The sequence below is a fragment of the Bradysia coprophila genome, assembly GCF_014529535.1.
Source record: "Bradysia coprophila strain Holo2 chromosome IV unlocalized genomic scaffold, BU_Bcop_v1 contig_81, whole genome shotgun sequence".
NCBI classification, from domain to species: domain Eukaryota; kingdom Metazoa; phylum Arthropoda; class Insecta; order Diptera; family Sciaridae; genus Bradysia; species Bradysia coprophila.
Window position 1 is genome coordinate 2,070,849 of NW_023503375.1, and position 23,470 is coordinate 2,094,318.

General features: G+C 35.6%; 3 protein-coding genes and 1 long non-coding RNA gene across 6 annotated transcripts in view; all 4 read right to left on the minus strand.

Annotated features, from left to right (window-relative positions):
* LOC119072373 (protein Fe65 homolog) overlaps positions 1–6,639 on the minus strand; it is a 77,697-nt gene extending 71,058 nt beyond the window's left edge. For all 3 annotated transcript variants that reach the window (XM_037177575.1, XM_037177573.1, XM_037177569.1), the window contains exons 1-2: positions 6,511–6,639; positions 5,504–5,583 (exon numbers count right to left, since the gene is read on the minus strand). The gene's annotated coding sequence lies outside the window, so the exon portion shown is untranslated. The remainder of the gene's footprint in view (positions 1–5,503; positions 5,584–6,510) is intronic.
* Positions 6,640–7,086: 447 nt separating this feature from the next.
* LOC119072376 (calcium-binding protein P-like) lies at positions 7,087–7,724 on the minus strand. The gene is made up of 2 exons (XM_037177578.1): positions 7,569–7,724; positions 7,087–7,496 (listed from the first exon to the last, which is right to left on the minus strand). Exons 1-2 carry the CDS (start codon positions 7,611–7,613, stop codon positions 7,134–7,136), a joined length of 408 nt encoding a protein of 135 aa, XP_037033473.1. The 5' UTR covers positions 7,614–7,724; the 3' UTR covers positions 7,087–7,133.
* Positions 7,725–13,211: 5,487 nt separating this feature from the next.
* Positions 13,212–13,736, minus strand: LOC119072377. Its single transcript, XR_005086853.1, has 2 exons — positions 13,597–13,736; positions 13,212–13,534 (listed from the first exon to the last, which is right to left on the minus strand). It is a non-coding gene; the product is annotated as an uncharacterized LOC119072377 (long non-coding RNA).
* A 3,462-nt stretch (positions 13,737–17,198) lies between these two features.
* On the minus strand, positions 17,199–18,040 carry LOC119072379 (pupal cuticle protein Edg-78E-like). The gene is made up of 2 exons (XM_037177579.1): positions 17,884–18,040; positions 17,199–17,803 (listed from the first exon to the last, which is right to left on the minus strand). The coding sequence occupies exons 1-2, from the start codon at positions 17,890–17,892 to the stop codon at positions 17,267–17,269; spliced, it is 546 nt and encodes a 181-aa protein (XP_037033474.1). The 5' UTR covers positions 17,893–18,040; the 3' UTR covers positions 17,199–17,266.
* Between the last annotated feature and the right edge of the window lie 5,430 nt (positions 18,041–23,470).

Genomic DNA, 23,470 nt, shown 5'->3' on the forward strand with positions numbered 1-23,470 from the left:
TTGATCCATTTCTGCCACAAAGCACACATGAAGTTTAATTTAGCAAACAATATAGCAAATCATAATACCATAATTTCACCTTGCTAATAAATTCGGTCCGTGTGGTATTTCGCTTCAGGTATTGTTTGTTCATTCCATACGATTTTAGCAACATTATACTCAAGAAATGTATTTGTGAGTCTTCGGTTTACGAAAGTATTCGAAATTTTACTATAGTTTTGTACATAAGGTTTATGGTCAAACGTACAGTGTTCCCTTGAAATATTTTTACTGACATATTAAGCGTCTTTGTTGTAAGACTACCGGTCTCAGTGAGGTGAAATATCTAGTAATCCCAAGTAATTTAAGTTGTAAAATCGGTTGTGAAGTCAGGGTGGCTAGTAGGAATCTCGCGCCGGTGTGACTCACAAGGACAATATAGTATTACCATCAGGGTGAATTCAGTATTGAATGACCAGCGAAGTGAAATGATTGCAAATCCGACAACGACTAACGAAAGAAACTTTGTTTCTAATCTATACCAAAATGTATGTTCAAAGTAATGAAGTAGTAGATTCGATAGATTTGATACCTAAAAATACTTTGAACAAGTGAAATAACAAATTCAGTTATTTCAAGGTGAAACGTCTGCTGTTTCTTAAAGGTTAAAAATCAATATAAGGGATCATTGTGACGGAGCCTATTTGAAACCGGGTCGAGCTGACTGTCCAAAAACCCTTCGTGTGTTGAATGACGAATATTTGTAAAAGACCCTTTTGTTCATACAAAAAATCAAAGAGCCTGATTTGTAACACAATCACTCGATGCAAGCAACCTAGCGCTTTCGTTTTTTGAATGCATCTGTTAGCAAAGCGAATGTTACTTCAGTTCAGTAGGAAGTAGTAGCATCAGCCACAACAGGCGATAATTAAAACAAAGGAAGGGAAAGATTTAGTGACAAAATAGCTTTACTTATTGAAGAAGATAAGACTTTTCAATTTCGAAGGTTTATTTATTCTGACGATCAGACGATAAATTATAGATTACTTAAATTCAGTATGCAGGTGTCTACGCACGATGGAACTTCATAATGAATATGGTTTTATGTGTAATGTGTCTTTTAACAATGCTAATTTTCACTTTATTAGGTTTCGATAGTAAAACGGAAGAGGAGTGATGACCTAATCAAGGTACCGGTTTTATATTCGTAAAAAGTCAGAAGCAAAATTTATGAAATTGAATGAAATCATTGAGCTATTTAGTTACATGATTTGTTCGAGATACGAGTAAATAATATGCCATTCCCATCCCAACATCAACAAATAACACCAGCACACACAATGCATACCGATACTTAATGCCAAAAATTTGCAGGTCTTCGTATCATTTCTTCAATGTCCGTATTTCGAAATGAAAGAAAACCGTTGGGTGTATTCACCGATATTCGATATCCTAAATCGATGCTCTATAATATTTGTTGAGCTTTGTATTGAATATCATTCGCAAATATCATGATGTGAATAATACATTTTGGATTTCTCTGGATATTTTTGCTAGGAGAAAAGGGAAAAATTTATCGAAAGAAAATCGTTTCAACGGAATTCCGATAATTCCCATTTGCAATTCTGGGGCGATATCTGTGCTAATGAGATTCGTAGTCTTTTTCCTGGACATCTCAAGATACATTTTGGCCCAAAAGCATTTCGAAGCTTTTGCTCAGACATTAGGTTATGATGGCGCACAAATGTATTATTAGAATTTATAAGCTAGCGATATATTCTGTCATTCACTCTCCATTGTTGTACAAATCACACGAAATCTGCAAATATTTTTGAAAGGTCAATCAGATCTTAGCTTAATATAATGCCAAAACTTATATTCTCTCAGTACAACCTACAAACTCTAATGTTGAAGCTGTACCTAATTATGCATGAAAATCGATGAAAATTCTTAAGAGAACTTCACCTGTTACAGACGGCTGTCATCTGTTATCGACAACGACAGCAATAATTAACGACAAGGTCCGACTAATAAGCAAAAACCATGTTCAAAACAAATGAAGTAAAAGATTTCTGAAAATCTTCTATCAAATGATGTAATAGATTGAATAGTAAAACTGTTAGTATGCTTGCCGTCTGTGACAGGTTAAAAGTCATTGTCATCTCGATAATGGCTATGCTCAATTGTTGCTTAATTACAAAGATTGCTTGAAGTTTGGCTTCGTTTATTGTAAAAACACTCTTCATTCACGTAATTTTAACTATAATTACACGCAAGTCCGTGGCAGTGGTAACTACTTTTATTGTATGAGTGAACCAACCGAAACCAACCGAAAGATGAAGCAAAGTCTTAATTTCACTAACGTCGACTGTAAGAATATCGACAAAGTAATTATTTAACGAACCGAATGATAAATGCTTTTTTTAAGCGCTGGATTACAGAACGACTGTGACAATATACGTCTAGGGTCTAAAAAAATCATCCATGGTTTGCATACAACGTTTTTGTCTGTATTGGCAACGAAAATTTTACTTTTCTCAACTCAGTGACGAAAAGTAAAAGTTTCGTTGCCATTGCTGAGTTAACCCGATGAGACCGACTGGGATACTTGTTGTCCCAGCTTGCATCCCTTTGCATCTTTGCTGCATCCTGTAGGCATCTTTCACAAGATTTTGCATCCCAAAAAAATTTTTTAAAAAGAAATGAATTTATAGGGTTAAACGTTGATAAATGCTTTTTAGGCTCGAAACACTCAAAATGTTGTTCATACCTCGACAGGAAATGGATTTTTTCAGCACACGTCCTAATTTTCTTTACTCGCTTCGCTTGCGCTGGTGCTAAAAAAATCGTCATTTCCTGTCTTGGTACGAAAAATACTATTTTATGCTACTGAGTAACAACTGCTACTCGAAGCCACAGGCTATACAATACAAAGTTCTTTCAGAACCTTGATACAATCAATACACATAGTGTGCCGAAAAATCAACTCTGTGACGAAAGGTACAACTTTCGTTGCCATTATTGAGAAAATCGTTTTATGCAACTTGGTGATAAATACACACTTGGCCTGCGGCTTCGAATGTCAATCTACACATCTAGTGCCTAAAAAAAGGATTTACCTATCGGTGGTATAAATAACTATTTTCTATAATTGGTTCGGTTCCTACATAAAACCGTAATGAAATGCCATATATCTCCATATACCTTTTAAAACGAAAACTCGGAGGAAAATTCAATATTTACGTCTAGCCAAATTAAATTGTTAAATCAGAAATTTCTAATATCCGTCCAACGATAATGAAATTTTGATTTTCATTCTGGTTAACAAATTAAATCCGCTTTTGTATGTAGGATTGTAGGAAATGTAAAATTCGCGTATCGATATAGAACCAGCACCATATATATTTGCTGTAATATTGGCAAATACCAAGCGCTGCTATATAAAATAGAAAACACATTTGTTTGTGTTGAAAGCTACGTGTAACGCATAATCTTACGCAACCTTTTGAATCCTTGAGAGTACAAAATGTTAGGTGAAATATAAACGTGGTCGATAAGATATATATGTGTGTAGAGCTGCGTTATTTATGAATATACAGCGGCAATACATTGTCATGATTCATGCGACAGAGAAATTATAATCAAATTATTCCGATTTATCGATTTTATGTCGTCGCTAAGCTTTTGTACTCAAAATGACATTATCGGTGATAGAGGGAAATACAACAAATGAAAGAAGCATACGTTATGTACACGGTATAATTTTCCATTGTTCCACAGCAGGTAAACATACTATCGATACTGCACCTTTAACGCAGAACAAGATTGGAAAAGCTTATTCATTCATACGTAGTGTTTTATGGCGTTTTTGTCACTCAGTCTATCGAAAGTCTGCTTTGCAACACGAGGGAAGCTGGAACGATTTCTAATGAAAATATTAAGCGTTCAATAAACATACTGTGAGAGGGAACACCGTTTGATGAATTGTTTATTTTGGAACAATTAAGAAGTTCCAGCGAACGATTTTATCTTCTCGAACATTGAGAAAGTTTGAACTTTTCTCGTTGGCCTTATCAAGGCCATTGTGAGCGAAGTGTGCATTAATTATGTAATTACCCTTATAAAAACATAATGGCTGGTTTTTACGACGAATGAAATGCAATCTACTTTTAGCACAATATGAACTGTGTGTAGTAACGTTCTGATTCAACAGAGGTTATGATACGGTAAAATATGTATAAAAAAACAGTCGTAAAAATGTACTTGAAAATATTCACCATAAAAAGTAAAAGTTAAGTTTATTAATCATTCAAATTACGAAAAACGTAAATCGTGATAACAATCCTCTAAACACAACCAAGTATCTACCAATTCATTTTTTTGATCGACGTAGGAATGCCGCATTTGTCGAATTTGCAAAATGAATCCCAGTCGTTTAAAAACGAGATACGATCGCAGATCGCCTTGATATTAGTAGTCTCAATTCGGTTACCTAATTATTTTTCGCGATATTTCCAAGAACATCGTGAGTTGTCGACAAGAGGTTAAATGTGTAGATTTATTGACACTGATGCTACCCTTTTAGAACTGGTCATCGACCACTAAAATAAGCGATATGCTGTGGCTAATGTCTTTTTATATAGCAATGTGTTATGGAAGAAGTGACAGATTTTCTATCAAATATGAGACAGTTCTTTTTGATCAAATGGAGTAACAGATCAAATTATTATATTGCAATAGATTAAGGTTAGCTCTTTTAGTATGTGTTTATTACGTAGGTGGAAGCACTGGTTTTTAGGGGGTATTACGTACCAATGTATGTGTGCAAACATGTAAAAATAACATATTACAATCTATTACTGACTGGTGAAGACCGAAAAAATGCGAGAGCAAAATCCTTACTCTATTCGCTTTTGATGGCAGAAAGGCTAAAAGCTCGATGTGACGAGTAAATATTTCTCAGGGTTCGAAACATTTGTTCATCGGATAAGTCGAAAATGTGAAGAAAACGAAAGTCTATTCGAAATTACTGATGGAATGTGGTCTTCTTATTGCTTGACAACGAACCAATATTAACCGATTTCCTGACGTCTTCCTTGTAGAGAAAAGAAGAGGGTATGGAGATAACAGGTCCAAATGTTCCTAGTGTTTCGAGAATTAGTTAGGCATTGCAACGACAACAAGTTGAATAGACAATTCAGTGAGTTATTGGAAAAAGCGTTTCACCTCCATCCTTACATTACTAGATTTTCAAGATACTCTTCTATCATATGTTATTGACAGTGATAAGTAAAATGTAGTCGTTTATATTAAAATGCGTCCTTGTCCAGTCCAGTCTATCGAAAATATTTGGAACAAAAGAAGTAACAGATCCAATAATTACATAAGAAGACTAGCAATGTGTATGCCGTCAGTGGAAGGTTAAGTATAGTCTCGTTTCTTTGTCCAGCGAGAAGAGAAAAATAATTTAATAATTTAAAATCTAGTCAAATCTCTTCGATAAATTCATAAAAAAATTACTTACCACGCAACATTGAACATTCAATAGATTTTTACACTTATGTCGTATTATCTAATGATACGAATTTAAATGATGATGGAATTCTAAATACACCAAATGAATAAGATCTTTCAGTGATTAATAATTTCCTTCCTAATACCAATAAGATTCAAAAAAAATTCAAATCGAAGCTTAGTTTGTTACAATTCTTCGTGATAATCAGAGACATTTTGCTGACAGGACACAAAGGATTTTTATCAATGATGTAGTTTTAGTTTGCACAACACACATAAACAAGGTCTAATCCCTGAACAGTTCGCTCTATCATTCTATTCTGTTGCAATTACGTCATTTTAAAGTTTATTTGAAAGACGACAACATCTTCACATTTTTGACGATTGATACAAATTGAAGTTTAGGAATAGAGACGAATGGAAAAGTCATAAATCATATTAGCCTCCCGGTACATAGCATGGTATATTATGTTATGTTAAATTATGTGTCTCGAAATTGTTGAATAACCATTTTTCCCAAGCTTTTTAATTTGATCCATTCATAGCGGGTCGTCATTGTAGGTACTCGGTGGTACGTGAGTAAAATGGTTAAAATATATATTCGTAAAGAGCATCTCTAGATGAAATGGAAAAGGACACCGTAATATCCTTTTAACATAGCTAACCAACATTTTATGTATATAAGTGACGAGCACTCTACGAACGAACATTAATTAGGGACTACTGACTTAATCAATATACCGCAACAGAAAAACTTTGGTAATTTATTTGAAGCCTCCAATTGGTATGTTCGCTGACAAAATACATTAGGAACATTTTTTTGAAGGAATTAACTTTTTATTTATGAAAAGTCTGGTTAATATTTTGGGGTAATATTTAGCGATGATTGCTGGAGTGTACAGTATATTACGCCCCCTCCCAAATTACACCAGGAAAACTATATTGTATAAAAATCAATAAATGGAAATTTGAATTATTAATCACTGAAATGGTTGATCTTTTACGAATTTTCGTTACTTTGCTAGATTGTTCTATTAATTCACACTTTGCTGTCCATTTATTTTAAATGTTTATTTGAAATTTTACTTTAATTTTTTCATAACATACACTTCATCACTGTTTGAGCTGTCACTACTTCAATCCAAAAAAAAATATGTTCAGTGACTGTACTCACCACGGCTCAAAATGGATGGTGCGACTTCAGAAATTTTTTGTTGGAATATTTGAATTTTTGCGCGGGAAATTAGAATTGTGAATAGTCAATGTATTGTTCCAACGAATATCTGTCTTTATTTTTTGGAATATGTAGCCTTCCCTATTATTTAATTGAATATGCCAACGACAGCAATTACTATGCTTTTCCGTAAAATGTTATATTCAGTAAAAGATTTAGCACAATACTTAAGTAACCAGATGAAAAGAAGAAACGGAGTCGATACTTGTATTTTGTTAATATGTTTGCCTCCCAAAGAAGTTATATGTAGTATTACTATAAATAACTTCTTTTGCTACTACCTGTAAAAAGTCAGCCGCTGCTCATATTATGGAAAAGACGAAAAAGGAGAGAGATTACCAGAAAAAACTGTGATTATAGTAAATAAATGTTGTCTTTATTATTATTGAGGATAAACTAGTCGAGCTTAACCTTGTTGTGGGAATTGTCCTTGTGGTGGGAATTGTCCTTGTGGTGGGAATTGACCCTGTGGTGGAAATTGTCCTTGTGGTGGGAATTGTCCTTGTGGTGGAAATTGTCCTTGTGGTGGAAATTGTCCTTGTGGTGGCAATTGACCTTGTTGTGGGAATTGACCCTGTTGTGGGAATTGACCCTGTTGTGGGAATTGTCCCTGTTGTGGGAATTGTCCCTGTTGTGGGAATTGTCCCTGTTGTGGGAATTGTCCCTGTTGTGGGAATTGTCCCTGTTGTGGGAATTGACCCTGTGGTGGGTATGGTGGTCGTTGTCCCCGCGAACATGGTCGTTGACCTTGTCCATTAACGTTGGTGACCTGTTTAGTTTTGGTTAAAATTTGCATTTATTACTTATCAAAATCCATCGAACTATTTTAGCTCAGCATTACCTGTAGTAAAACTACGGCGAGAGCGACGCACAATATAAGTTTCATTTTTAATTACTTGTTTTGTAAACTGTGCCTCATTTGTAGATTCCACTCCCTTTTATACTCAGAAGAACATTTAATTTTCGTTATTGTTTATTCAACTTGAATTATTTTACTTGGATATTTCTTGAAAATTTTGAATTACAGAATGGCATGTGTATGCTAATTAAAAATTTAGTACGCACGCAAATGTTTTCGGATTTTTCTGATGTTATTGTTTGCAAAATGACAAAGCTTTAATCCTATCATCCTCAGAACTCATGTTCGCTTCATACCTAGTACGGGCGTACGTCATTGTCTGGTTTCTAGAAGTACTACCCAGATTTGCTTCTGCTTATGATAAAACGGAATTTTAACTAAAGTTGATTTTTCTAATGATTACTGGAATATTTGTCTTTTGATGATTTTCATTTAATTTTTTAATTTTGATTAAGAGCAATCACCACTTGCCAATTTCATTGCCTACATTTGTGCGCGAAAACATTCGTTTTTCGATGATAATTTTGTACTCTTTACGCGTGTGCAAATAATGTGTATCCTTGGTATCCAGGATACCGGGAAACTTTTTTGCCGAAAAACTGGATACCGGGAAATCTACCTGGCCTAACGGGAAGAAATATGGAAAAATAGAAACAGGCAAATGACAAGAAATGGGAAATGACCAGGTCAGGAAATAACCAAAAATCAGGAAATGACCAGAAATCGGGAAATGTCTAGAAATCGGGAAATGTCTAGAAATCGGGAAATAACTAGAAATCGGGAAATGACTACAAATATGGAAACGGACTGAAATCGGGAAATGACTAGAGATCAGAAAATGACTAGAGTTCCGCAAGTGACCAGAAATCAGGAATTGGCAAAAATCCAAAATTACTAGAAAAATGGAAACGGACATCGGGTAATGACCAGAAAATTGACAAATTATCTAAAAAAACGAGCCATCAGAACAGTCGGAGCGTTTGCTGCGACTGAGCCCCGTACAAACCCGTATATCTATTGCGTACGTGACCCTAGTGCGTCTGTCACCCTACTTTGACCGTTAGCCTATTGCGCCGGTTAATGTAGTTAAAGTAAAATTATTATGTAATATGTACATCTTACAAATTGCGCATAGCGCAATTACGAAGCCCCGTACGACGTTCCTTTCAAATGAAACAAAAATTTCAAATCGCCCTAAAATTTTATTTTTTTGAAGGGCCTAGTATCGGCCTCAGTCCGAGGACCCAAATTTAAAATTTTTTTCAACTACATTCTATTCGGCCTTTGATTACCTTCCAAATGAAACAAAAATTACGAAAAACGGATGAAATTTGCTCGAGTTATATGTAAAATATAAAAATGAGATCGATTACATCATAACTGGCTGTAAGTCAACCGTTAAGAACGTTACGGTCCTAAACAATTTTTCAACCGGTAGTGATCACCGAATGGTTCGTGCAAGAGTCACGTTAAATACCAGATTTCAAAGATCACAACTAGTTCAGAAAAGTGAAAGGATTGACGTACAACGGCTTTACACACAAAATGAAGAATTTGCTACGAAAATGACTGCCGAATTAGATAACGTCAACAATCAATGTGAAACATTGGACGAATTGAATACCAAAATCGTCGATACAATAATGGGTTTCATGAAATCCAAATGCAAATCCGTCCAAGGGAAAGAATCAAAACTAAGCAGAGAAACATTAGACCTGATCGCAAGCAGAGCAGAGTTGGTAAAAAACGGAGGACGAGATTCGGTGGAATACCGGAACCTGTCTAAAAGTATCAACAAAGCAAGGAGATCAGATGAAAGAAAATATAATGTCCAATTGGCTCAAAACATAATTGAAGCTAACTGCAATATGAAAGTCCTACGGAGAAAAATGACAAACGCCAAAAAAGAAATCTTCAAATTACGAGACAAAACAGGAACGATCCAAACGGATCGAAATGCGATATTAAACATTGCAACAGAATTTTATGAGAATTTGTTTTCTTCAGCAAGACAGAGCCCAACGGAAGAAACCGAAGATAGACCAATAATAAGAAACGTGGGATCGGAGGATATGCCCGACATAACTGTTGATGAAGTCAAAGCTGCAGTAGCCGAGATGAAAAACAAAAAGTCTCCCGGAGAAGATGGTGTTCAAGTGGAAGCCATTAAACTAGGTGGAGACTCATTATTAAAGGCAATCACGGCTTTGTTTAATCAATGTCTCCAATGGGAAGAAGTACCAGAAGCCTGGGAAAATGCGGTAATTACATTGCTGCATAAAAAAGGAGACATAACAAAGCTGGAAAATTACCGACCCATAAGCCTATTGTCAACACTCTACAAGTTGTTTATGAAAATCATTACGAAGAGGAACACTAACAAGTTCGACTTCTACCAACCTGTTGAACAAGCTGCTTTCAGATCTGGTTTCAGCACAAACGACCATTTGCAGGTGATGAGAACGCTTATTGAGAAGTGTCGTGAATACAACATCGACATAGTCTTGCTATTCATAGACTTCGAAAAAGCTTTCGATTCAGTGGAAACATGGTCGATATTGGACGCATTAGACGAATGTAGAGTAGACTCAAGGTACTCCAACACAATTCGATATGTGTACAAAAATGCTACTTCATGTATAAAACTTCATAAGAGCACGGAGAAATTCAGAATCGGCCGAGGTGTAAGGCAGGGTGACACTATTTCACCGAAATTATTCACGGCGATTCTGCAGAGTATTTTTAGGAAGTTAAACTGGAGTAAAATGGGAATAAATATAAATGGAGAGTACCTGAGCAATCTCCGCTTCGCTGATGACATTGTACCGATAGCAGCGAATCTAGGTCAGGCTCAGCTTATGCTACAACAGTTAAGTGAAGAGGCGAGCAAAGTTGGCCTCAAGATGAACTTATCGAAAACAAAAATCATGACCAACATCGGGGACGATAGAGAAATCAAAATTGGTGACACTGTCATTGAACGAGTCGACAGCTATGTATATCTAGGACATAAACTGAAGTTAGGTCTGGACAACCAAACTGCAGAAATAAGACGTAGGATTGGTCTTGCATGGGCAGCGTTCGGAAAACTCAGACTAATTTTCAAAAGCAGAATGAATAATAGTCTGAAACGCAAAGTTTTCGACACTTGTGTCCTTCCAGTGCTCACTTATGGAGCGGAAACGTTAACTTTAACGAAAGCATCCGAAGATAAATTGGGAGTGACACAAAGAGCCATGGAACGGAGTATGCTTGGAATAACACTCAGAGACAGAATGACGAATCAATGGATTCGACAACAAACCAGGGTCGTTGATGTCATGGAAAGAATAGCATCTCTGAAATGGAGCTGGGCGGGACATATTGCAAGAAGGACAGACGAACGTTGGACCAAAAAGATCATGAACTGGCGACCATATAAAAGACGAGCTATAGGTAGACCACCAGAGAGATGGACAAACGGAATTAAGAATATTGCAGGTACAAACTGGCAGCAAATGGCAATGGATCGTACGAAATGGAAAGAAAATGGAGAGGCCTACATCCAGCAGTGGATAGAAACAGGCTGAAAAAGAAGAAGAAGAAGAGATATGTAAAATACACGTAGAGCCCTAGTATCGGCCTCAGTCCGAGGACCCAAATTTAAATTTTTTTCAACTACATTCTATTCGGCCTTTGATTACCTCCCAAATGAAACAAAAATTACGAAAAACGGATGAAATTTGCTCGAGTTATATGTAAAATACACATAGGGCCCTAGTAGTGGCCTTAGTCCAAGGACCCAAATTTAATTTTTTTTCAACAACATTCTATTCGGCCTTTGATTACCTTCCAAATGAAACAAAAATTACGAAAAACGGATGAAATTTACTCGAGTTACATGTGAAATACACATAGGGCCCTAGTAGCGGCCTTAGGCCAAGGACCCAAATTTAATTTTTTTTCAACAACATTCTATTCGGCATTCGATTACCTTCCAAATCAAACAAAAATTACGAAAAACGAATGAAATTTACTCGAGTTCTATGTAAAATACACATAGGGCCCTAGTAGCATTTCACTTCTAAGGCCCTAACTCACGGTCCACTCACCCGATTTTAAAAAACTTTTTTTTCCTGGATTGGTATTGACAATATCTATCATTTGCCGTGTCATTTACATTTCCATCGTTTATTTTGCCATAAATATCACCAAAAGACTTTAAATCACTTAGGTGGCCCTAACTCACGAAGGGCCGACCCGAATATGCCTATCTTCGAACTTAGCCTCACTATTTCGACTATCTTTCAGGGAAAAAAATTTTTGAAATCGGGTTTGATTTACTCAAGATATCGACGTGACAGACGGACAGACGGACAGACAAAATTTTTATTGCAGATTCGTCATCTATGAACATAGGCAAACACTTTGCCCTTACCGTCTGCTTCGAATTCCATCAATTACACACGGCATCGTAATCCTATAAGCCCCTTTCTAAAAACAGAAATTGAAAAACTAGAAAATCGTAAAAACAACGAAATGAGTGGTAAACGATCAGGAATTAAGATGATTAGTTGATAACATTTGGGTTGTTGAGTACACAGCGGGAAGCGAATCGCGATCCTTTTTAGGAAAATGAAAAAAGGTTTGTCATTGCCCGCTTCGCTCGCGATTTCAGATTTTAAAACGTCGGTAATCAATTTTCTTCACTTCGGAAACGTTGAAATACTTAAGTAGCTTTAGTCAATATACTCTTTCCTATGTACTCGCGTCATTTCAAATGAACAGAATTCAAATGTCTGGACAATTTACGAATCCATTTAAATCGATCGCTCCGCTCGCGCTATTTCTCTTGATTAGTACATTTCATTTATCCGAAAGGCTTCATTCATAAATTTTTCGTCCGCTCCGCTCGGATTATATAAAGAAAACATCATCGAAAAATTATGATGAAATGATGCACGGAAAAAACGGAAAATGTCAATGTACGTCTGATTCGATCACGATTTACGTGTGAGTCGCAAATACTACATCTCCTACGTAGTATGTACATCGAAGTCGTGAAATTTTACGTCTAAATCGTACAATAAACGACTGAGTGAACCGTATCCAGATGAGTAAAAGTATCCGAGGGCTTCAGCCGGTACTTTTACTCATCGTGATACGAGATATAAAATTATTTCACGTGTAAAGTATGGCGTTTTACTTTACGAGCGAGGGAAAGGGTCTTTACTAGTGAGGGAAAGGCCACATTACCTCACTAGTAAAGTAAATTTTCTTTACCGGGACATCCCAACATTTGTACCGCGGAAAAACCTAATATTACTACTGGGAAATTTCGTCGAATTTTAGAGGATACCGGGAAAAATCGGGAAATCGGATCTGGATACCGGGAAGAAAACATTATTTCCTTTTTGGAATAAGTTGGCTTTCAGTAAAAAATAGAAATGTTTGTGGAACATAAGTCAGAGATAATCAGAGAAAACTTAATATTCTACGAAAATTTACACATATTTTGAATTTTGTCATACCCAGGTCATCGAGCACAAATGTAGGCTATAAATTTGGCAAGTGGTGATTGTAATTATATTAATAATTATTACCTGTTGCTTTCTCACATCGTGAAGAAAGGGGTGAACAAAATTGCTTAGTAGTGAAAGTAATCGTTGTTGTTGGGAATCTCACAACAGTTGTATTTAATTGTATTTATTTAACATCACTTAAGGATGTTGTCACTGGGGATTTTGACGCTATTTAGATGGGTCTTGTGACTGTTGTTGTCCCTGAGAACCTTGTTGAGATGATGCTTGTTCTTGTGAACTTCGATTCTGTGACCGTTGCTCTTGATTATTTTTAGCATGTGGGGGTGGTCCTTGGGAATATGAATGCTCCGGACGTTGTCCCTGATGTTTCGTTTGTCCTTTTGACCCTTGTGAACTATCTTGGTCTTGCCCATAAACGTTGGTGATCTGTTCGGTTTTTGTTAAATTTTTAATGAATTTATTTATATCAAAAATCCATTGAATTATACCTGTAGTACGACTACAGCGAGAGCGATGCACAATATTATCTTCATTGTTACTGGTTTAATAAACTGTGTATCATTGGTAGTGCAATACTGCCTTTTATACTTCAAACAACATGGAATTTTTATGTCACTTGAATTATTTTAATTAGACATTCATTTGATTACAATTTTTAATTGAAGGATGACATGCACAGTTCATGGTATGTTAAAATCAGGTGCGCGTGCAATTTTTTCCAGATGTTTTTATTTACAAAATTGTAAAAGTGTCTTCAAACTCATAATCATTTTATAACTAAAACATCAATTATTTTGTGTCGAATCGATATTACAATGAATGCTGATTATAATGGTTGCATTTTGAATACTATTTTATTTTTCGCCACGGCTTTGAAAAATTTCTCAAGTTAAGAAGACAAACTAATAGCAGACAGAATATAGAGATTGCGATTTTCAGTTATTGTAATATAATAAGGTGACAACTAGAAAATTTGAAGTGAAAATCGTATTCTCCCTAATAACAATGTCCAAACGTAAATTAATTTTCTCAACTCAGTAATGAAACTTTTGATGTTTTTTTTTTTAGAAAAGCTTTGTGATTAATGATTTTCTAGGCACGATAGGTGTAATCCACACATTATTAGATTAAGGATTGATAGCTGGTTGAACATCTCAAATGTTTAATGTGACATCTGGCTTTCTTCAAGGTAGCCATCTCGGACCCCTTTTGTTCTTATTGTTTATGGATGACGCTACGACAGTTTTCTCATCTTCCACTTATACCTGTTATACGCGAACGATCTAAAAATCTTCAAGGTAATTAAAAACGGCTCTAGGGCACGTGCTTGATACCAGGGCGACGATTCTCAAAACATTCGTAATTTTAAGAATTTGTAACTTGACACAAATCACCATACATTACCAAAAAATTACAACCAAATCGACATTTTCGCATTCTCGAAAAAATGTTCGTAACCATACGATCAAAATTTTGAACTTAAGAGTGATATCGGCAAAACTTGAATCAATTTGAAAACAATGGTTCGGCGATCCAGGCTAGCTATAGCTCGTCTTTCAATTCTAAGAAATAGGTATCTTTTAGTTTTACTGTTAGTTTCCCATTTTCGGGGTAAACACGTGAAAAGTGATAGCATGTCAAGGGGTGGTGGAAACAGTTTTTTGGTGATAGCTCGAGATAGACACGTTTATAAAAGTTGAAATGTTGTAGGAATATAGGCCTTTGACAGACTTTCATAAAGAGTATAATCATCGGTATGGGCCGCCACCCGTTCTGGATTTATGACTCAAAATATGGTCATTGGACAGTCCTACTGGCTTGCAACAGAATTTATCCGCGGAAGTGACTATAGGGTTTTGTAGCTGGACTTACCCTCTTTCGTTCCACGTATAAAAAACCCCAGATAAATTCTGTTGCAAGCCATAAAGTTAGTCGATGTAAAATGTCGCTCCAGGAGACCAGCATTTTTGAGTGTTTTCAACTTGTTTTTGGTCTTCAAACAGGCTGGAGCGATGGGAACGAAATAAACTTAGGGGCCATTCACAAATTACCAACTTACCTAAGGGGGGGGTCAGAAATTAGACATTTTTATATGAAAAACGCGTGCGAAACGGGGGGGGGGGTCAAAAATGACACGTCCACCGCGTGCGTAATTTATGGCCCCTTAATCAAAATTCATGTTCAGCTCGAAATTTTCTTGAGCCGAGTTATCGTTGGCCTTGAAAATGTTGCTTTCCACCTACTTCGCAGTAGGTGAAAACCTCATTTACTTGACTTCACAAAATGAACAGAAACTGAATTTTTTGCTACGAATATAGGTTTATTGAAGGCCGCTGCTATTTGTCCGTCGTGCAAAAAGTGCCTCTTGGGTGCCATTTACACATCGTAAAAATCTCTGCTATTAAGTACTGGACGATGATATCGTCAAGATTGTTTTTAAAAAAATAAATTTTAAATGATATTATTTGTTCTGGATTATTATTTTAGTGAAGACGAAATTTAAATTTGCCAAAATGGAGCACGTTTCTTGACAAAAAAAATTTTTGTATGGAAATTTTAGTGAAGACGAAATTTAAATTTGCCAAAATGGAGCACGTTTCTTGACAAAAAAAAATTTTTGTATGGAAATTTTTGTGAAGACGAAAACTTAAAATTTGCCAAAATGGAGCATGTTTCTTAAAAAAAAATTTTGTATGGAAATTTTTGTGAAGACGAAAACCTAAAATTTGCCAAAATGGAGCATGTTTCTTGAAAAAAAAAATTTCTATGGAAATTTTTGTGAAGACGAAAACTTAAAATTTGCCAAAATGGAGCATGTTTCTTGAAAAAAAAAAATTTGTATGGAAGTTTTTGTGAAGACGAAAACTTAAAATTTGCCAAAATGGAACATCTTTCTTGACAAAAATTTTTTTTATGGAAATACTAAAATGTCGGCGGTATTCTTAAAAACTACGCTTTAGCGGAAATATTTCAGTTTAAATGTGTGTACGTTTCATGAGAAAATGGATACAAATAATTACGTTTTTTTGTTGTAATAGGATACCGCGACTCGTGAGAATTACGACCCTCGCTTCGCTCGGGCCGCAAACTTCGCTCTATCTATCCCCCAAAAGTTTTAGTTGTTCGCCCTTATACCCCGCAGTCCGCTCATGGTAAATTTTCAAAGCCTTAAAAAATCATTCATTAGCATGAATTTTAGTGGTGGACAACTTGCCTGAGACGATAGAGCATAAAAAACCGTGGAACAAATTCGTTTCCGCCCATAAAATATGTTGATTGCAGAAATCGTCGTAGAATATTCAAATAGAAAATAAGGCCTTCGCCTCGTGCATTAGTGTTGCATGACCGGTTCACTCAGATCAAATTTACAACAAGTTCAGAAAATAAATAAAGGATCACTTTTTTGACAGAACTACGTTATTAGCGGGACTTACTAAATTTAGTAGAGGCACAAATTAAATTCGGAATATCCGTCAATATAGGAAATTTATGAAAAAGACCAGGTCCGGGCCTGGTACAATTAAAAGTGATGTTTTGTGATTTTACGACGTAATTAATAAACCAACATGAGCCCTTTCAATCTAGGAAATAAGAATATTGTTGCATTCGATAAATAAAATTCTAAATTTTGTTTTTTGTTTGGTTTTCCACATTACCATTGAAATCGTTGAAATAAATAGAGTCTTGCATGCAAATTCATTCTATTTTTTTTTTTTGGCAAAAAAAATGCTGTTCAAACAGCACAGCCAGTAGCTTAGATAGGTTATAAAGAATTTTTGGATTATATGATATTTACGTCCATTCTTTGGAAATTTTCATTTGAGAGTCATAACTTTCCTTGAAAATTCAAACGGATTCCAATTAATTTAAGAAATTTAGTGAATTCCCGAAATCTATCTCACTGATGTTCGTATGTCTGCTAAATATAATTTTAATCGGAATTTTTCAGCCCTAGAACCAGTCGATAAAATTTATATTTAGTGAATATTGTTCTTTTTACCAGTAAATAACAAGTAGATATACCAGAAGCAGGAGAACTCTTCAATCATTTTTTTTTACTTTCCAGTCAGACACTGAATGAAATTCACTATTTTTTCTCACGTATCTCGTATATTTTGACTAAATGTCTTTCTTCACTCAATTACACAAACAACTTATTTAGAAATGGTATCGTCCCCGATTAGCAATAGATTGCCGGTATGTTTGTGGCCTGCTAGTTGTAGCGAATGGTGATCTGTAGACTTGTGGTTTGGCAAATGCTTGATAGGTGGATTTGACTGGTTTCGGTGTGTAAACCTTTGTCTCATAGACTGGATCAGGTTGGTGCACATAAGCGTAAGGATCGTTTTTGTTTGGGTGCGATTCAATGTAAGCTAAAGCTCTCAAGATATAATCTGGAATTGGAGGAGCTACGGGAAGATGAGCGCCTTGTGGATGATATCCATTTTCGTCAGCAGTGTAGGTCAATTCGATGGGTGTTCCATCGTTATCGACCCATTTGGCTGAACCGGAAACTGATACACCGGCAACTCCTGACTCTTCGACTTCGATTCCATTATCAGCTTCGTATCCGTACTGATAACTGCCGTCTGGGTAGATATCGTTGTCAGATCGTAAAATCCTGGCATTAGCATCACGTTCACGCGCAAAGCTGAATGCTTGCGTGGAAGCGACCAATAACATACAGCAGACCAACTATCGAGATATGGAAACCACAGTTAGACTAATATTTTTGCACTGCTTTTGATTTTAGCACAGATTTTTGTTCCACTTACCAATTTCATTTTTACTAAAGATATGTTTACTTTGAAGCGTTTGAGCACTAAACGTGAACTGATTTGTTTAACCACATGCGATGCTCAATTTATATACTTTGCCATTTTGATGATGAAAATAATAAATCTCATTGGTTTTCGTATATACTTTTTTAAAGGTTGGACCACAAGACAATCATCATCAAACAACAGTCAAGGCCGTTAAATAGTTTAAAATTTGAAAAAATTGTCTTCTCTTTTCCATTCCAACTGTGATTGGAATGGTGTGGTATAATTTACAGACGAGAATAATTTGCATTTTATCTGTCGACTAAGGATCATATTAGACAAGATTGCGTGAAGAACAAGCTACAGATAATCATTAGCCCACAAACCGAACATAGTTATGGCACCACTTATGTCGGCATTGCGTATAATTTTCATGTTTTCTAGAAATGGAGAATTCAGAATCAATTTACTATACAAACCGATTGTCTGCAGCCAAAATATCTTTGGGCATTTAGTGGAAATTATTCAAAAAATCGATTTTAATTCATTTTTGAACTGGTTTCCCGAATAATCAGAAACCCATGAGAGTATGCTTTATATTATACACGTTGCCGCGCTAGTCTACATACTGAAAGTGCACATAGTCTGGTCACTGTTGTAAAATTCGGTTTTCTTGTCGCTGAAAATGATCTCGTGAAGATACAAGTTCTTCTGATATTTCTGGTAATTTTTTTTCGAAATTTTGGGTAAATAAATGTCTTGGAATAATTTGAATTGAATTACTGGTCGGTATACCTCAATTATGAGACACACTTTAATTTTCCAGACACGGGCCGATTAGTAATCGATTGTAATATTATTCAACAAAACCCCCAAAATGAGTTATGTATCTAGTCTAGGTATCATAAAAATTCGAATTTTATTCAGCTACAATTCGTAAGCTTTTCTGATTAACTCATTAAAATTCAATTGTTTGTATTTCAAACGACGTTCGAGAATAACACACTTCGCGAAAAAGTTGCAGATACGAAGTTAAATTTACATTTGTCTGTTTTAAAAAAGGCGTCTGGATGATTAAATAAGGCAAAACACTCATGAAACAATAACTATTCACAGAAGAAAATAGACTCAATCTTTCGAATTAATATTGTCTTTTACTGGCAAGGCTTTATGTAAAATATTTATCTTACCTTGGGTGCCGTGCCATAAACAAATGATGTCACGTTATTTAATAGAATTTTCTCTTATTTTCTTCCATTGTCACGAAAAGAGGATCCAATTGAACGTTTGTTAGAACCGTCACATATTTTCAAACATTCCTCCCTAATGTCATAACGTCATTTCGGTTTGCTTATCGATTAGAAACTTAAGAGTCATAGGTGCTTAGCTAAAATTGTAGCCTACATAAGCGTGTTTCGTATTTCATTTTTGGTGATATCTTTTCATCAGAATCCTTTTCGAAAAATGTACGACAACTACAACACTACAACTACAACAACCAAATCTATTTTCTTCTGAAAGTTTTCATATTCGTGGTCGTTATTGTGGTCTTTATTGTGGTCTTACATTATTGAAAATGAATTCTGGTTTAAATGATACACTCGGAATTTTGAAAACCGACACATTTTCTGTTTTGTGGTTTATTGGTTTTTTGTGAATTTTGCATGTATTTTTATATGGAGAGGAGAAATCAGAAACTCAAGTGAAACACATGAACAGAAAATGTGTCGGTTTTCAAAATTCCGTGCTTGTATCTTTACACCAAAATTCATTTTCATTTTCAAAAGTAAACTAAAATCCAGTATTTAAAAAACGCCCAAATGTACGCTTTTCAGCAAAGCATCGATGAGGAATCAATACATCGCTAAATTGTAGCCTAAATTTGTGAGCAAAAATCATATATTTTCGATGATAACTTCGTATGCGCGTCCTTTCTGGAAAGGGTGGGATTGTCAAAATGTGTTGACTCAGAGTAAAAATAATAAATGTGCGTGATGGTGTAACCTATTTCGAGAAAACGCAATACTTCATAAAAATTGGCTCAAATTTTGAGTTTTTTCGTAGCACACTAAATACATCACCACAAACATTTATCACTGTTACTGAAAGTAAAAACTTCTTGACACAAAACGATGATCCCATTATTAGACTCGTACGAAGTACTGGGGTCTTATAGGTTTACGCATACGTTTGTAACACGTCGAATTGGACTCCCTGAGTAAGGGGAAACCTATTGTGGTTGTCTAGAGATGCCAAATTAGTGAAGAAAAAAAATCCGTCTGTCTGTATGTCTGTCTGTCTGTCTGTCTGTCTGTCTGTCTGTCTGTCTGTCTGTTCTCTAACTTGAGTAAAACACATCCGATTTCTAAAATTCTTTTTTCCCTCGTTTGGTAATGTCAAAAGACAGGCTAAGTTCGAAGATGGGTGATTTCGGATCGACCTCTCCGGAGCTGGGGCCCAATAAGTGCCTAAGTGTTTTTTGACGATATCTCCAGACATTTAAGCACTACACTTGTCAGTGATACGTCAAATAAAAGGTATTTACAATACCGATCGACAAAAAAAAGTTTATGGAAATCGGATGACCGACTCGTGAGTTAGACCCCTTGGTGTGAAACAGGCACAGGGCGGCAAGCAGTTTTAGCTTGTAGGTCGGCCACATTTGAACATATGTCGTCTGTTTTAGCTTTATTAGATAGGTATTGACCGTACCAATCAGGGAAGGACGCGCATACGAAGTTATCATCGAAAATACACTACGTAACGCCCAAATGTAAGCTATAATTTCAGCTAAGTTATGATGCCTCTTAAGGACGATGGACCCTTTGCAACTTTTTAGCCTACATTTGGGCAGAAAAATATTCGTTTTTTGATGATTTCTCCAAAACCAAAACCTTTTTTTTGAAAAAGTAAAACCATTAAAGCACGCAAAAATTTGTTACTTTTAAAGGAAAAATTGGCTTATGGGTGATACCTTATCCCACTTGGAGAAACCTTTGCAAACGTGTAAAATTATGTGCTTTGCAAAGGTTTCTACACAGAGCCGGATTAACCATATGGGCTTGGGGGGGCCCGGCCCACTGGCGCTGGAAAAAAGTGGCGCTGGAATTTTAATCATGATGACAGAAAATTGTACTTTTGTGTACAAATTCGTAAGGCTCAAATGTGAGAAAAGATTGGGTTCTTCCTGAGTATAATCGAAATTTTGGTCAGTCTGTCACAAACTCGCAATCAAAATGTATATGGTAGAAGTTCTGACCACAGAGCCTAATGTTAACATTCAAATCCATCTAAATTATGTCCTCCGCAAAGTATTGTTTCGACGTGAAGCTATATATGTTGAGATGAATCGTTGTTGTGTAAAACGCCCAGCCAACATTTATGAGGAAAACAAGTAAACTTTCGAAAATATTCGAGTAACATTTGAAGAAAAATAAAACAGTCAGAACCATCATTTGGTGTCAAAGTATGTACTTTGCAAACGTACTTCCAAGGATGAGAACTGAAAGTGAACAGTGCACGGTGCGGCTGAACAACTTTTTTTTGACAAGTTCGTAAACATTGGGTTTCTCGTCGGGAAATTGTTTTTCTATATCGCTCAAATGAAGTACCGAATTCTACAAAAATTGCAGACAGAATTAGTGATATAAAAAAAACTACGACTTTTGGAGGCATGCCGTAGAACAATTTTTTGTTTAAAATGATGTTGTCTATCGATAAAAAGAAAGCGTTTGTACGCAACAATTTTTTTTCGTCACTTTCAGCAACACAAGGAAAATGTATGGAGAAACGTCGTTTTTATCACTTTTCTCGAACATGCACAAGCAGCCGATTTTGAGCCAGAACAAAAAAGTTTTGTTTGGTTCCCAAAAACAATTTCCCGACGAGAAACCCAATGTTTACGAACTTGTCAAAAAAAAGTTGTTCAACCGCACCGTGAGTGTAGCAAACAAATTTATGACACTGTAAAAAAATTGGGACGAAAATTTTCATTCAAAATATCACTCTATTTGCCAGCTGTCCCTATGTTTGACGTTACACTTGGCCAAAAAATACAGATTTGCGTTGCAAAGCAGTCCAATCCAAAGAAACTCAAACCGCGAACTGAGAAAGTTTTCGAGGACAATTGAGTTTTCACCTAAATTTTTCAGTGAAAAACAATGCATTTCGGCATTAAAGGTTGGTTTCATCCTTCCAAGAAAGGCTCAACTGCAAAATTATTCTCGAAAGCATACTTGTCCTCCACACAGATGCAGCCTAATTCTTTACACTGAGATGACTCGTCCTCAACCTCAACAATCAAAAACACTCTGTCTGATGATAGGCATTTTTGACGCTACATTCTCACCAAAAAAAATATTTTATAAGAAAAAGTCGAAAAAATTATTTTAGCCCATAGAAAAATCGAATAGCATGGAAAAGCAACGAAAATGACTAAGTTAGAATTTAAAAAATGTTAAGTGGTCGCCCTTCTATATGCTCCTCGGTTATTCTAAGTTTAGTAACCAATAAATTTGTCAATTGGTTGTACTTCACTTCATTACGAAATTATTATCGTCCGAATGGATCGTACAATTAGGCGTTTTTACTGTTTAGAAATTTGTGATTTTCTTTCAAGTTAACATTTTTCATTTGTTTGTTTGAAAATTTTACATCGAAAGCTAATTTTTCCCTTATTTATCATCATTATCAATTAGAACTTCAAAATTCCTAATTTTCTCCTTACTTTAGCTCGAAATCCTACTAAATTCCTTAATAAGGTGGCTTAATGTTGCATGTGAGGCCTGATCATGAACCAATTTGAGGGAATACAAAAACACAATAGATTTCCGTCAAAAATTTAAATTTTGGTATTGGCGCTAAATTATCACTTGGCCCATGGCGCTGGAAACGATAATCCAGCCCTGTTTCTACAAATGGGTTAAGTTATGACTCACAAACCAATTTTTCCTTTAAAAGTAAAACTTTTTTGCGTGCTTTAATGGTTTTACTTTTTCAATAAAAGGTAAAGATAAATCATCAAAAAACGAATATTTTTCCGCCCAAATGTAGGCTACAATTTTGCAAAGGGTCCATTCCTCTTAAAATCATTTTGTCAATACAACGAAGAACTATGCTCGTATCATTTAAAGTGTGATATAAAGCTTGTGTGGAATTAATTGGACTGAAGCTCAGAGCGTTGATTAGCCACCACTTTACAATCTCTCTCTAATTGTAAACAAATCTTTAAAGCTCCCAAAATAATAGCTATTTTCATAACAGGTGCCTAAACGGAATTATTTTTCAATACTTGTCAAAATTGTTAACTCGAGGCGAAGCCGATCATATGCGCAAAATTCCAGCTAAGGCACAAGATTTGATGTACAGGAGGACATCCTCATTTTTCCAAACGTCACTTTTACGCACTAGTGCGTACATGAAAAGCAAGACAACAACAAAAATATTTGTTAGCCTCGAGAGGATATCTTCTTTCTCCGAAATTTTGTATTCAAACAAAAACCATTTCGCTGCTAGACTATATATAATAAGAGAGATGGGACTACGATGGCATAGCCAAAGATATAACATGCAGGATGACATATATACATATATGTATAAC